Source organism: Neoarius graeffei, chromosome 8, assembly GCF_027579695.1.
Source record: "Neoarius graeffei isolate fNeoGra1 chromosome 8, fNeoGra1.pri, whole genome shotgun sequence".
Lineage (NCBI taxonomy): Eukaryota > Metazoa > Chordata > Actinopteri > Siluriformes > Ariidae > Neoarius > Neoarius graeffei.
Genome location: NC_083576.1, coordinates 93,470,167 through 93,486,597, shown reverse-complemented (window position 1 = coordinate 93,486,597; position 16,431 = coordinate 93,470,167). Strand labels below are relative to the sequence as shown.

The 16,431-nt window shown below is 47.5% G+C and overlaps 1 protein-coding gene across 1 annotated transcript in view; it reads left to right on the top strand.

Annotated features, from left to right (window-relative positions):
- The first annotated feature begins 205 nt into the window (after window positions 1-205).
- Window positions 206-16,431, top strand: part of adat1 (adenosine deaminase tRNA specific 1) — a 42,244-nt gene continuing 26,018 nt past the window's right edge. The window contains exon 1 of the mRNA XM_060928516.1: window positions 206-505. Within this exon, the coding sequence (XP_060784499.1) occupies window positions 364-505 (142 nt within the window). The 5' untranslated portion in view covers window positions 206-363. The remainder of the gene's footprint in view (window positions 506-16,431) is intronic.

The window sequence follows — 16,431 nt, the reverse complement described above, 5'->3', positions numbered from 1 at the left end:
ACTTTTAAATTGAAATTTCCGCTCCGGAAACGTTTACATTTTTATTAAAATGATATTTTTTACTTTTTGGAAATTTTTTTTTTTACAGGACTAACATAATAACAGACAGTGATGAAATCGGTTCGTCAGCGCCCCCTATGGCCTGTGAGAGTCCGATTTGGAACTCAGACCGGACGTTCAGTTTCTGCTCTTCCGGTGTGCACAGCACGCGCTTGAGTTTTGAATTCTCCGAGTTCACTGTCCCTGAGCACACAGCGCGCGAGCTCGGAGCGTCAGCGTGAGACGGATCCGCCTTAAACCGGTCTCAGTGAGCGCGCGCGGAGCGGATTACACACCCGTCTGCCTGTCGCGCGCGCGGGTGAGATGTGTGACCCGGATGAAGTGGCCCGGATGTGCTCTGAGCGCTACACGGCGCTGCCGCGGAGAGGGAAACCGGAAGGAGGTCGTGAGTGGACGCAGCTCGCGGCGGTGATTCAGGTCACGCGCTGTCCGGATACACACACCGGTGGGTGCACGCGCGGTTTCTGGTTTCACCGTCAACATTAAACTAGAGCATGTTTACAGGGACAACAACAAATACATACATAAACTCTGCAGCTTTAAAGTTTCACTTCTCAACATTTAAAAATGTTTAAACACTGAGTTTATCCCCAAACACTTCATTCTATCAAAATAATAACGGAAGAGTGACAGTCAGGCCCGGCGCCAGGAACAGTTTACTGAGGGGGCAATTAGAAATCGCAAGGGGGCAAATATTTTTCATATAGTGTGTAGTAGTGATGGCGGTCTGACAACGTGTTTCAAACAATTAACTGCGCCAACCACAAAACCACGGCCCCGAAGGTTGCTTAGTCCGGGAAAATCATGTGACATATTACCAGGGCAGTTGCGCTTTATCAACACCCGGCGTGCCCACCTGTTACCCCTCCCCTCCGATTTTCTCACAGACACGCGGTACAACCGGAAAGATGCCAAACATAAAACCACACACACAAACCTACAGGCAAGTCCTTTACATTTAAAATACATACAAACAGCTCCGCGGCATGAAAACAAAACGTCAATGCAAGTCTAAGGTACTTGGCTCGGCGGCCAAACTCATAATTTAAAAAAATCAACAGACCCCGCGGCTGCACCAGTAATAGCCTTCCTAACTCGCACCGAGTCAACGCTAACCACTTAATCCGCGACCCCAGTTTAGGCGTGTAGGGGACTAAACACTCTGAAGTGATGAATTTTCACCCCCGCTGCATGGGGGGTGACGTCAATGACACATATTCTTACGCTATTTGCGCACAAAGCGGACCATATATGAACACATACACCAACATAAACGGAGATAAACTTAGCCTACAAAGAAAGAAAATGGATTCACAATATTGTGATTGAATTCGTTTAATTCGGAGGGGGAAAGACTACTCCTGTAAACTGACTGCATATTACAGGATATTGCAGAGACAGTGCACCTGTAAGTGTACATGTAAAACCCCCGCCCGCACGACCCCCCGCACCCTGTCCTTATCACAGGTCTGTGTGTGTGGGGCTGTGTCAGCATTTCACACACACACCCACAATAACAATTAAGAAAACAATTAAGTTATCTGAGTCTCCGTTGAGGGGGCGGGGCTGTAGCCACGAGGGGGCGACGACCCCTTTCGGCCCCCCCCCCCACGGCGCCGGGCCTGGTGACAGTTAAATTCATTACACATCAGATTTCTGTTTTATTTCTGCTGAGGCTGGAATTTACATCAATTCATTCGAGCTGCAAAGGTGAAAGCAAAACCCCACAGATGCCATGTTTCTCTTTTCCCCAGTGAGCTGCTGAATATTGACCTCAGAACAGTGAGCTGGAGAGTCAGGGTTTAATCAGGGAGTGCTGGGCTGAGTCTGACGTCACATCCTCATTAGATATGCGAGACAGGAAGTGGTGGTCAAAAAGTAGGGTTAAAAACATTAGTTAAGGGAAAATGGCCAGACTGGGAGACAGTTCTAATATATAGATTTAGGCACTGCCTAAAAGTGGAGCTCCCATCTGTTTCTGGGTTGTAGAATTTTCTTATATCATAGCCGGTCTCTTTTGTTTTATTTCTTTACTGGCTAGCACTGGCCACCAGGCGGTGTGTGTGACTGGTAATTACTAACACTGGCCACTAGGCGGTGTGTATGACTGGCAATTACTAACACTGGCCACTAGGCGGTGTGTGTGACTGGTAATTACTAACACTGGCCACTAGGCTGTGTGTATGACTGGTAATTACTAACACTGGCCACCAGGCAGTGTGTATGACTGGCAATTACTAACACTGGCCACGAGGCGGTGTGTATGACTGGCAATTACTAATACTGGCCACTAGGCGGCGTGTATGACTGGTAATTACTAACACTGGCCACTAGGCTGTGTGTATGACTGGTAATTACTAACACTGGCCACCAGGTGGTGTGTGTGACTGGCAATTACTAACACTGGCCACTAGGCGGTGTGTCTCATCTCATCTCATTATCTCTAGCCGCTTTATCCTTCTACAGGGTCGCAGGCAAGCTGGAGCCTATCCCAGCTGACTACGGGCGAAAGGCGGGGTACACCCTGGACAAGTCGCCAGGTCATCACAGGGCTAACATATAGACACAGACAACCATTCACACTCACATTCACACCTACGGTCAATTTAGAGTCACCAGTTAACCTAACCTGCATGTCTTTGGACTGCGGGGGAAACCGGAGCACCCGGAGGAAACCCACGCGGACACGGGGAGAACATGCAAACTCCACACAGAAAGGCCCTCGCCGGCCCCGGGGATCGAACCCAGGACCTTCTTGCTGTGAGGCGACAGCGCTAACCACTACACCACCGTGCCGCCCCAGGCGGTGTGTGTGACTGGCAGTTACTAACACTGACCACTAGGTGGTGTGTATGACTGGTAATTACTAACACTGACCACCAGGCGGTGTGTGTGACTGGCAATTACTAACACTGGCCACGAGGCGGTGTGTTTGACTGGCAATTACTAACACTGGCCACGAGGCGGTGTGTATGACTGGTAATTACTAACACTGACCACCAGGCGGTGTGTGTGACTGGCAATTACTAACACTGGCCACTAGGTGGTGTGTATGACTGGCAATTACTAACACTGGCCACTAGGCGGTGTGTATGACTGGTAATTACTAACACTGACCACCAGGTGGTGTGTGTGACTGGTAATTACTAACACTGACCACCAGGCAGTGTGTGTGACCGGCAATTACTAACACTGGCCACTAGGTGGTGTGTGTGACTGGCAATTACTAACACTGGCCACTAGGCGGTGTGTGTGACCGGCAATTACTAACACTGACCACCAGGCGGTGTGTATGACTGGTAATTACTAACACTGGCCACCAGGCGGTGTGTGTGACTGGCAATTACTAACACTGGCCACCAGGCGGTGTGTATGACTGGTAATTACTAACACTGGCCACCAGGCGGTGTGTGTGACTGGCAATTACTAACACTAGCCACGAGGCGGTGTGTTTGACTGGCAATTACTAACACTGGCCACTAGGTGGTGTATGTGACTGGTAATTACTAACACTGGCCACTAGGCGGTGTGTACGACTGGCAATTACTAACACTGGCCACTAGGCGGTGTGTACGACTGGCACTTACTAAGACTGGCCACCAGGCGGTGTGTGTGACTGGCAATTACTAACACTGGCCACGAGGCGGTGTGTTTGACTGGCAATTACTAACACTGGCCACGAGGCGGTGTGTATGACTGGTAATTACTAACACTGACCACCAGGCGGTGTGTGTGACTGGCAATTACTAACACTGGCCACTAGGTGGTGTGTATGACTGGCAATTACTAACACTGGCCACTAGGCGGTGTGTATGACTGGTAATTACTAACACTGACCACCAGGTGGTGTGTGTGACTGGTAATTACTAACACTGACCACCAGGCAGTGTGTGTGACTGGTAATTACTAACATTGGCCACCAGGCAGTGTGTGTGACCGGCAGTTACTAACACTGGCCACTAGGTGGTGTGTGTGACTGGCAATTACTAACACTGGCCACTAGGCGGTGTGTGTGACCGGCAATTACTAACACTGACCACCAGGCGGTGTGTATGACTGGTAATTACTAACACTGGCCACCAGGCGGTGTGTGTGACTGGCAATTACTAACACTGGCCACCAGGCGGTGTGTATGACTGGTAATTACTAACACTGGCCACCAGGCGGTGTGTGTGACTGACAATTACGAACACTGGCCACGAGGCGGTGTGTTTGACTGGCAATTACTAACACTGGCCACTAGGTGGTGTATGTGACTGGTAATTACTAACACTGGCCACTAGGCGGTGTGTACGACTGGCAATTACTAACACTGGCCACTAGGCGGTGTGTACGACTGGCACTTACTAACACTGGCCACTAGGCGGTGTGTATGACTGGTAATTACTAACACTGACCACCAGGCAGTGTGTGTGACTGGTAATTACTAACATTGGCCACCAGGCAGTGTGTGTGACTGGCAATTACTAACACTGGCCACTTGGCAGTGTGTGTGACCGGCAATTACTAACACTGGCCACTAGGCGGTGTGTATGACTGGCAATTACTAACACTGGCCACTAGGTGGTGTGTATGAGTGGTGGTACACATACTGTACATGGACAAATCACAAAAAAGCGACTCGATGGGTTTACCATTTTTTCTTAGGGATGGTGCTCTGCTATAATATCCAGAACAAAGTGGGAAACAGTAGAAATACCAATAGAAGCAAGGAAGAGGAGGATGGATGCTTTTTCAAGAATGAAGTTTGGACACACAAGACTAAATAGTTCTTTGTTGATAATAAAGAAGCATGCAGATGGAAACTGCGAATTCTGTGGCAGCCCAGAGTCTACAGAGCATGTTATTATGATGTTACACACTATCTGACAGATTACCTCAACTTCTGTGCAGACGTGGTCTCCCCCACTAAGACTGTACGGTGTTACCCTAATAACAAGCCATGGGTAACACAGGAAGTCAAAGCTGTCCTCAACAGGAAGAAGGCCGCCTTCAGGAGCAGGGATAGGGAGGCGATGAAAGCAGCACAGCAGGAGTGAAACACTGCATGAGGGAAGCTAAAGACAGCTACAGGAGAAAGGTGGAGCAGAAGCTGAAGGAGAACATCATGAGGGAGGTCTGGGAAGGTGTGAAAACCATCACAGGCCACAATACAAAGACCAGAGTCGTTGAGGGGACAGTGGAGAGGGCGAACAAGTTGAATGACTTCTTCGATCGGTTCAACCAGCCCACATCCCCCCCACCCAGGGAGACCTCACTGCAGCCATCTCTCCTTCTTCCCTCAACACACCTCCCCCCAGTCATCACAGCAGCCCCCTCCTCCCCCACCTCAACACAGACTCCTCTGTGCATTACTGCAGACCAGGTCAGAGGTCAACTGAGGAAGCTTCACCCCAGGAAAGCAGCAGGCCTGGACAAGGTGTGTCCACGACGACTGAAAACCTGCGCTGCTGAAGTGGGTGAACCACTCCAACGCATCTTCAACCTCAGCCTGCAGCTGGGGAGAGTGCCAACCCTCTGGAAGACATCATGTATCGTTCCAGTTCCCAAAAAGAATCGGCCCAGCGAGCTGAACGACTTCCGACCGGTGGCGCTCACTTCACATCTGATGAAGACGTTGGAGCGGCTCTTCCTCAGCCTCCTCAGACCCCAGGTACAGCATGCCCAGGACTGTCTGCAGTTTGCATACTGGGCAGGTGTTGGTGTGGAAGACGCCATTCTCTACCTGCTACACCGAGCCCACTCGCATCTGGATAAGGGAAATGGCACAGTGAGGATCCTCTTCTTGGACTTCTCGAGTGCCTTCAACACCATCCAGCCCCTACTGCTTCAGGACAAACTGAACAGGATGCGAGTGGACCCCTGCCTGGTCACCTGGATCTCCAGCTACCTCACCGACAGGCCGCAGTACATCAGGCTGAAGGACATCACGTCTGACACTGTAATTAGCAGCACTGGAGCACCCCAGGGCACGGTGCTGGCCCCTCCTCTCTTCACCCTGTACACCACAGACTTCTGCTACAACTCGGAGCTGTGTCACATTCAGAAGTTTGCGGATGACACAGCCATTGTTGGGTGTATCAGTGACAACAGAGAGGAGGAGTATAGGAGCCTGGTGAGGGACTTTGCTGTGTGGTGCAACAGGAACCATCTGCAGCTCAACACCTCGAAGACCAAGGAGCTGGTCATTGACTTTGGAAGGCTGGTCATTGACCAGTTCTGATCGAGGGAGTCGAGGTGGAGGCTGTGGATTCCTGCAGGTACCTCGGGCTGTGGCTGGACAGCAAGCTGGACTGGATTTGTAACACCAATCACTTATACAGAAGGGGACAGAGCAGGCTATACTTCCTTAGGAGCCTGTGGTCCTTTAACATCTGCAGGAAACTCCTGTGGATGTTCTATCAGTCTGTGGTCGCCAGTGTCCTGTTTTACACCGTGGTGTGCTGGGGGGGCAGCACATCCAAGAAGGACACATCCAGGCTGGACAAACTGATCAGGCGGGCCGGCTCTGTGGTCAGCATGAAGCTGGACTCTCTGGTGACGGTGTCAGAGAAGAGGTCTATGGACAAACTACTGAACATCATGGACGATGCCAGTCACCCTCTGCACACCGTCATCAGCAACCAGAGGAGCCTGTTCAGTGACAGAATGCTCCTTCCCAAGTGCAGGACGAACAGCCTCAAAAACTCCTTTGTCCCTCACGCCATCAGACTGTACAACTCCTCTCTGGGGGGGAGGAGGGGTAACAAGAGGACAGGAAGGAGCAGCAGCCTAGCCTGACAATAAGCAATACCGGACAATGTGCAATATAATGTGCAATATAAAGTGCAATATTTTTCCTGCTCCCCCCCCCCCACACACACACACACTTCTCCCCCTCCCTCTCTTCCCCATATCTTATTCTTTTATATTTGTATATGTAAATACTTAATTTATTTTAATTTATCTAGAAGTTTTTCTCTATTTCTTTTTTCTGTTTATCTGTAATGATGCTGCTGGAATCTTAATTTCCCTGAGGGAACCCTCCCAAAGGGATCAATAAAGTTTTATCTAATCTAATCTATTTTGCAATGTCCTAAATATCAGGAAGAAAGACAAAGACTAATTTCACAGTTGCAAGGGAAACAATTAATATTAAACTTGGAGGACATTTTGCAGAGAAGTTCAGGTGAAATCTGCCTCAACTATGTATTTAGCTTCTTAAGGAACACAGGTCTAATTAAAAGAATTTAGTTTTTTTTGTTTTGTTTTGTTTGTTTTTGTTTTGCCTCATACTTGGAAAGGTTAAACTCAAGTGTAGGTGCCATATGCTGGTATGTTGATGTTTGTTTGTGTCAGCATCAGCTGTTTGTCTCACGCCGGTCACGCATGTCACGGGGGTGTGGTCAAGGACCAGTGATTGAGTGATTGAATGAATGGAGTTAAATTCACCTGTTCACCGCGGCGGCTGCATGGAGAGGGGGTGAGTAGGGAGAGTGTATTTTTTGTTGACCGCTAAATCCAAGTGCAAACTGAGCATCCTGAACGCCATGCCTTGCCTTGCTTGTTTTTGTTTGCCGTTGAAATAAATACAAACACAGTCGGAAACACGGAAATGGCTTTGTTGTTTGTGTAGCGAGTCAGCAGCGCAAATGCTCCCTCACTTAGCCTCTCAATGACTTCGGCTTTTGTTTGGAGTCACTATATCTTTGTCAACAAAAAACTACACCCAAACGGCAGGACACACGGATCACGCCACACGCTGCATAACTGCAACGCCAGAGACTGGTCGCAACGCGGACTCCAGACCGGTAGGCCTGTATCACTCGCATTCATTCATGCTGTGTATGTTGGAGTGAACGCAGTTTGATTGACAGCGCATCTATTGGGGAGCGCTGCCTGGATGTGAAAGTAAGTCCGCTGTGACACGCTGTCCTGCTCGTTGAGAGTTTATCTGTGGTGTTTTCCCAATACTTATGGATGTGAAACAAACGATCTGTGGAAGAAACGAAAACTATGCCGGGTGTATTGTTGATTCACTGCGCAAATCACTGAGTTGCTGAGTTTCAAAAGGCAATATGAGTGAAATAAGTGAACGAGTGGAAAATAATGGGTCTGAAGCACTGGATGCTAAACGAAATGTCAAACTTACTGCAAAAGCCTTGGCAAATAAAGTTGAAAATCTGCAAAAGGAACGTAAAGCATATGTGAATAAAATAAAAGGCTTAATACCTGCAATGAAAGAGCTTATGAAACGAAATGAAAATGCACAAGAGTTGAAATCCCAGTTGCAAATTCTCACTCAGCTTCTTGATACTGCTGTTAACCTGCATCGAACAATAATTCCACTGTTACCTGAGGATGAAAAGGTTAAACAGAATGATTGGTTCTCAAGTATTGAAAAGTACAGCAGTACATTTAAGAATGATGTGATTCAATGGATGGATGAAAATTAACATGTTCCCAATCCTGTTGAAAATGATTTGGTTGCAGCAACAAAGGGTGTGTGTAACTTTCAAATGGATGATGCCTCACAAGCAGCAGCACAGGACACAAGCCCCATCACACTTCATGAAGGCTTGCAGGATGATGTGAGACCAAGTGATAGCATATCAAATGCGCATAGCAGACGATCTGCACAAAGTGCCAAAAGTGGAAAAAGGTCTGGAAGTGGAAAAAGGTCCTCTGTTTCAGGCACCTCCTCTGCTTGCATTAAGGCTGAAGCTGATTTGGCTGCATTGATGGCACGGCAAAAACTTCTACAGGATAAACATGCACTGGAGGAGGAAGAGCAGCAAATACGGAAACATAAGGAAAGGCTCAAGTTGGATGAGGAAATTGCTGCACACTTGGCTAAAGTGAGTGTGCTAAGGGCTGCTAGCACATTTGGTTCTAAACACACTGTAACAGATTGCTCCAATGCAATGAATTCTTACCTTAAAAATGAACAAGGACAAACAAAGTTCAATGTCGACGCCACTCCTTTCATTCCTCAGAGGCTGGAAACACTTAAACAACAACTGAAAATCATGGTCAGCGATCAGGCGATAAGGCCTAAATCCCACGCAACTCACGCAGCAACGTTTATCTTTGCCCAAAAGAGATATTCAGGTCTTTGATGGCGATCCATTGCAGTTCCATACATTTATGAGAGCCTTTGAAAGTGGTGTTGAAAGCAAGTCTGACAGTTACAGTGATTGCCTGTACTTCCTTGAGCAATTCACCAGGGGTCGCCCAAGGGACCTTGCTTTAAAGCGCCATCTACCTGAGCCCAATCCTCAGTCCAGTGCTCATAATGATCAGATGCAACATGGAACCATTTTCAACACTGAAGGTTCAGTAGGCAAAGGGGAGCAAAATAATGTTCTTGATATCATGAAAAGACAGAATGAAATAACAACACTACTGATACAACAGCAGCAATGTTTATCTTTGCCCAAAAGAGATATTCAGGTCTTTGATGGTGATCCATTGCAGTTCCATACATTTATGAGAGCCTTTGAAAGTGGTGTTGAAAGCAAGTCTGACAGTTACAGTGATTGCCTGTACTTCCTTGAGCAATTCACCAGGGGTCGCCCAAGGGACCTTGTAAGAAGCTGCCAACATATGGACCCAGCCAGGGGCTATGCTAAGGCTAGAATCCTACTACAGGAACATTTTGGAGACAAACAAAGGGTTGCAGCCGCTTATATGGACAAGGCATTGTCATGGGCCCCGATTAAATCCGAGGACGTTAAAGCGCTCCAAGACTACAGCTTATTTAATAATAATAATAATAATAAATTTTATTTATAATGCACTTTCTATTGTTAAAATCTCAAAGTGCTACAAAAAATAGATAAAAAGGGAAGTTAAAAAAGGAGTTGCAATAAAAAAGTGTTGCACTTAAAAAAAGCAGAGGCAATAAAATAAAAATGAAAAGAAGTAGAAGCAATAAAATAAAAATGAAAAGAAGGAACAAGATTAACAGTAGGCCAATTTAAAAAGATGTGTTTTTAATTGTCTTTTAAAAGTTTCTGTAGGTTGTGGGGCCCTCAGATGGTCAGTGAGGGCGTTCCACAGCCTTGGAGCAGCACAGGAAAAGGCCCTGTCACCCATGCTGTGTAGTTTGGTTCTGGGTACATGGAGGGTATTTGTGTTTGTGGACCGGAGGGAGCGTATGTTGACCTGGGGGGTGAGGAGTTCTTGTAGGTAGTGGGGGGCATTTCCATTTATGCACTGGTGGGTGAGAAGTGAGACCTTGTACTGGATTCTGAAATGGACCGGGAGCCAGTGAAGGTTTTTTAGAATGGGGATAATGTGTTCATGTTTGCGCACCCTCATCAGGATCCTGGCAGCAGAGTTCTGGATGTATTGAAGCCTCTGGATGTTCTTGCCAGGTATCCCGATGAGGAGTGCATTACAGTAGTCTAGTCTGGAGGAGACAAAGGCGTGGACGAGCTTCTCTGCATCTCCCAGGCTGAGTAAAGGACGGAGTTTGGCTATGTTTCTGAGATGATAGAAGGCTGTCTTACAGAGATGTTTGATGTGGGTGTCAAAGGTGAGGTGTGAGTCCATTTTAACACCCAGGTTAGTGACAGCTGTGGATAGGGGGATGTTTTGGCCAGAGAAGGAGATGCTGGTGATAGTGGAAGAGCGAAGCTGATGAGGAGTGCCAACCAGTATTGCTTCTGTTTTGGAGCTGTTTAGTTGTAGAAAGTTGTGTCTCATCCACGCCTCAATCTCCTCCAGACAGGTGGCCAGATTGGATGTTGGCTGGGAAACAGATGAGGTGGGGGTTGTCCTGAGGTAGAGCTGGGTGTCGTCGGCGTAGCAATGGAAGGAGATACCATGTCTGGTGATGATATGTCCAAGGGGGAGCATGTAGATGGTGAAGAGTGTGGGGCCCAACACCGAACCCTGGGGGACACCACAAGTGACTGTGTGCGATTGTGATATTTCTCAGAGGCTGTTTGAATGCAATGGATGAACTGCAGTACATGTTTGAAATGGATATGCCTGCCAATATGCTGACAATAATAAAGAAACTGCCTTACAAGCTAAGGGATCGGTGGAGGACAACTGCTTGTGAAATACAAGAGAGGCGTAACCAAAGGGCTACATTCAATGATATTTTTCATTTCATCGAAAGGCAAGCAAGGATTCTAACAGACCCAGTATTTGGGGACATTCAAGATGCATCACCAGCATTGATCAGAGGCATGAATTGAACCAGCTTGAAATCCAGATCTAGGCCAAAAGGAAGTAGTTTTGCTACAACTGTGACTACTGTAGAGAACAATAACACTGCAACAAAGGGAAGAAGACCAGATACAATCTCATCAGTCAAGAAAGCCTGTCTGTTTTGTGAGGGTGGACACACTGGAGTTTTGCCCTCGACTGGAGAAAAGGGCACACACTGAGAAGATCACCTTTTTAAAGGAAAAGGGACTGTGCTTTGGCTGTTTGTGTATAGGACATGTCGGCAAGGACTGTTGAAAGCGTCTCTTATGCAAAGTGTGCAGTTTAAAACACCCCACAATGCTTCACATCCACTCAAAGGGAAAGGATCCAGCAACAGAGGGAGAACCAGGCGCTGAAGTTGGCTGTGCTCTGATATCCAGTGGGCTTACTGGGGCTGGTGGTCATGACTGCAAACTTCCTATAGTTCCAGTACAAATTAAATCCAAAAAAGGTAACCATGCAGTGGTCACTTATGCCTTCTTGAATCAGGGTAGTACGGCTGTTTTCTGCACAGTTAACCTCATGAATAAGCTCAACCTCTCAGGGAAAAGGACACAAATTCTTTTGCAGACAATGGGTCAAGAGAAGGTCGTTAATAGCTATGTGATCACAGGACTGGAGGTGGCTGGCCTAGACGGGGAGATATACTGTGATTTGCCCAATGCCTATACCCAGGAGTGTATGCCAGTGCATAGGGGAAATATTCCATGTCAAAGAGATCTTCAGAGGTGGCCTCACTTGGGAGATGTTCACTTACCTGAGATTGACTCTGAAGTTGAGCTGTTGATTGGATCAAATGTACCAAAGGCACTCGAACCACTACAAGTCATTCGTAGTGTGGACGATGGACTCTATGCCATTAAGACTATTCTGGGTTGGACTGTTAATGGACCACTGGGAGGAGACAGTGGTGATGGAATGGATGCTGTGACTGTTAACAGAATCTCAGTCCTGAATTTGGAGGAGCTCTGGCAGCAGCAGTTCAGAACAGATTTCCCAGACTGCGGTTATGATGAACAGTCTGGTCAGTCGAGAGAGGATCAAAGGTTCATGGAGCTGGTTCAGGATTCAGCCAGGCTTGTTGATGGTCATTACCAGGTTGCACTGCCCCTGAGGAAAAGTTGTGTGAACATGCTGAACAACAAGAAGGTTGTAGAGCAGCGTGCCCTACACCTGAAGAGGAGGTTCAAAAGGGACTCATCATTTCAACAGCAGTACACAGATTTTATGAATGACATGGTTGCCAAGGGATACGCAGAGCAAGTACCTTCAGGTGAGCTGGCACATAGTGATGGGAGACTGTGGTATATCCCACACCATGGTGTTTATGACCCTCAGAAAAGAAAAATCCATGTGGTTTTTGATTGTGCAGCCACTTTCCAGTCAACATCTCTTAATGCTCAACTCCTACAAGGGCCAGATCTCACTAGCTCACTGATTGGCGTCCTGGCCAGATTCAGGAAGGAACCGGTGGTGATCATGGCAGACATAGAATCTATGTTTCACTAAATAAGGGTACCAAGGGAAGATGCTGACCTGCTGAGGTTTCTCTGGTGGCCCAATGGTGATTGCACCCAAGGCTTGGTGGACTTCAGAATGTTGGTAGATCTTTTTGGTGCGACTTCCTCACCAAGTTGCACTAACTTTGCACTGAGGAAATGTGCTAAGGACAGTGAAGAACGGTTCTGTCGAGAGACCATTGAGAAGCTTTTGCATTGCTTTTATGTGGATGACTGTTTGGTATCGACAGCCAGTGAGGATGAAGCGGTGGTGCTTTACCATGACCTGGTCTCCATATGTGCCAGAGGAGGCTTTAAGCTGACGAAATGGATGAGCAACAGGCATGCAGTGATGGCAGAAATTCCAGAAGAGCAAAGTGCATAAAGGATTTGGATCTGGACCACGACCTACTACCTATTGAGAGAGTGCTTGGGGTGCAGTGGTGCATTCAGTCTGATGCCTTTAAGTTCAAGATCGTGGTGCAGGACAGGCCTTTGATGAGAAGGGGGATCCTCTCTTATCAGTTCAATATACGATCCCCTAGGAATTCTGAGTCCCATTGTCCTCTCTGCTAAGATCATCTTGCAGGAGCTGTGCAGGCAGCAACTCGGCTGGGATGACCTTATACCACCATCAGCTGCACAGGAATGGGCAAACTGGTTGAAGGAACTCCATCAGCTAGAACACTTCCAGGCTGCTCGGTGCCTAAAGCCCCCAGATTTCAGAGAAGTCACTGCAGCACAATTGCACCACTTTACAGATGCAAGTGAAAATGGTTATGGTGCAGTGACCTACCTACTTCTGCATAATGCATATGCACAGGTGCACAGCAGCTTTGTCATGGGAAAGTCCAGGGTGTCTCCTTTGAAGTCGGTCTCGATACCTCATATGGAGCTCACAGCTGCTACCATAGCAAGTCGCTTGGACACCTTTTGGAAAAAGGAGTTGCACATGTCGTTAACGGAGTCAACGTTTTGGACAGACAGTATCTCTGTACTAAAGTACATTAAGAATGAGACTTCAAGGTTCTGCACCTTTGTTGCCAACAGGGTCTCAGAAATACTCAAAGTATCACAGCCATCTCAGTGGAGGTATGTAAACACCCTAAGCAATCCTGCAGATGTGGCCTCCAGAGGGCTGAAGGCTGATGTGTTTCTGAGGAGTGAGACTTGGTTGTCAGGACCTGCATATCTTCTGCATCCTGAGCAGGACTGGCCTGTGAGTCCAGATTGTTTGGGCAAACTTTTGCCAAACAATCCAGAAGTCAAGGTCAGCATTGCAGCGAATGCGGTGCAGACCTTGGAGGACGTGGATGCAACCACTCGGCTAATCCATTATTTTTCCTCTTGGACCCATTTGAGAAGGGCTGTGGCTTGGGTTATTAGGCTAAAGAACTTGCTGCGGTGTCTCAGCCAGAGGAGGAAATGGTCTAACGCAGCCTCCATCCAGTTTGACTCACAGGAGCAACAAAGATCTTCCTCCGAGCAGGAAAATGGAGTGTTCAAGGACCTGGCATTGAAAGGTTTGCTCACAGTAGAGGAGTTGCTGGATGCTGAAAAGGAAATTATCAGATTTTGCCAGAGGAAGGGGTTTCCTGATGAACTCTCCAGTCTACAGAGTGGCAGAAATGTGAAGAAGAATAGTCACATCTTCAAACTGTCTCTGGTGCTGGAAGATGGTATCCTGAGGGTTCGTGGAAGATTAAATAGGGCGGCTCTACCTGAAGATGCGAGGCACCCTGCTATCCTGACCAAAGAGCTCCACGTCTCAGACATTCTCCTAAGGCATATATATCAACAAGTTGGTCATGGAGGATGTAACTATATGTTGTCCAAATTGTGTCAAAGGTACTGGATTCCAGGAGTGGGCACAGCCATAAGGATGGTTTTGGCAAAGTGTGTCGTCTGCCATAGGCTGCAAGCTGCTCCAGGGTCCCAGCTGATGGCAGATCTTCCTGTTGACAGAGTCTGTCCAGACAAAGCTCCATTCACCAGAGTCGGTGTGGACTACTTTGGACCTTTTGAGGTCAAGAGCCGGAGGAGCATGGTGAAAAGATATGGAGTCATATTCACCTGTTTGGCAATACGAGCTGTCCATATCGAAGTGGCTCCATCTCTGGATACAGATTCTTTGATCAATGCACTACGAAGATTCATGGCAAGGCATGGCCAAGTCCGAGAAATTCGGTCGGATAATGGAACGAATTTTATTGGAGGAGAGCATGAGCTGAGAGAGGCAATCAGAGGTTGGAATCAAGCTCAGATAAATGATGTTCTTCAGAAGGAGATAAAGTGGTTTTCAACCCTCCAGCTGGATCGCACCATGGTGGCGCCTGGGAAAGGTTGATCAGATCTGTGCGGAAAGTCTTGAATGCCATCCTTAAAGTGCAAAATCGTGATGAGGAGGGACTGCACACTGTCCTCTGTGAGGTGGAAGCCATCATTAATGGTCGTCCAATCACCAAGGCATCAACCAACCCTAATGATCTGGAGGCTTTAACACCTAATCATCTCTTGCTGTTGAAAACCTCCCCTTCCCTACTACCAGGGGAATTTCAGAGGAATGACATCTACGCTCATTGACGCTGCAAGCAAGTCCAGTACATGTCCAATCTATTTTGGAAACGATGGACCAAGGAATATTTACCACAGTTGCAGGAACGTCAGAAGTGGACTAGTATCAAGCGCAACTTTGTGGTAGGGGACATCGTGCTTATTGTGAATGAGACAGCACCTCGGAACTCATGGGTCATGGGAAGAGTCATCCAAACCTTCCCAGACAGAAGAGGATTCGTGCAACGGTTGCTGATCAAGACCAAGAGCAGCTCCTTGGACAGGCCCATAACCAAGGTCTGTCTTCTGCAGGAAGCGGAAGCCCGACCTCAGTTCTGAGAGGGCAGTTTTGCTGGGACAGTTAGACTGACTTTACTGACTGGCAGTGAGACATGGTTTACTCCATGAAGCTGTGTGCTTGAACTTCTGGACTCGACTAGATTTGACTTGTGTTCCAGGAAGAGGAGCACATTGGTGAACTGTGCTGATGGACTATAAACAAGGACAATTGTGGATTTTGTGATTGCATGTTTCTTGTTTATTTGCTATGATGTAATTATTACAGTGTTAATAATTAGGGGCTGGGTTGTAGGTGCCATATGCTGGTATGCTGATGTTTGTTTGTGTCAGCATCAGCTGTTAGTTTGACGCCGGTCACGCATGTCACAGGGGGGTGTGGTCAAGCACCAGTGATTGAGTGATTGAATGAATGGAGTTAAATTCACCTGTTCACCGCGGCGACTGCATGGAGGGGGGTGAGTAGGGAGAGTGTATTTTTTGTTGACTGCTAAATCCAACTGCAAACTGAGCATCCTGAACATCTTGCCTTGCCCTGCTTGTTTGTTTTGTTCGGCGTTGAAATAAATACAAACACAGTCGGAAACACGGAAATGGCTTTGTTGTTTGTGTAGCGAGTCAGCAGTGCAAATGCTCCCTCACTTAGCCTCTCAATGACTTCGGCTTTTGTTTGGAGTCGCTATATCAAGTACCACACCCCAGTCCAGCTGGTGGCGGTAATGCACCATTGAAGCTAGTTGCCAACCGCCATAAAATCGAAAGAAGTAGTAGTAGTGGTGGTCAGCTGAGCTCACTGTTTACAAAGCATTACTATCACTGC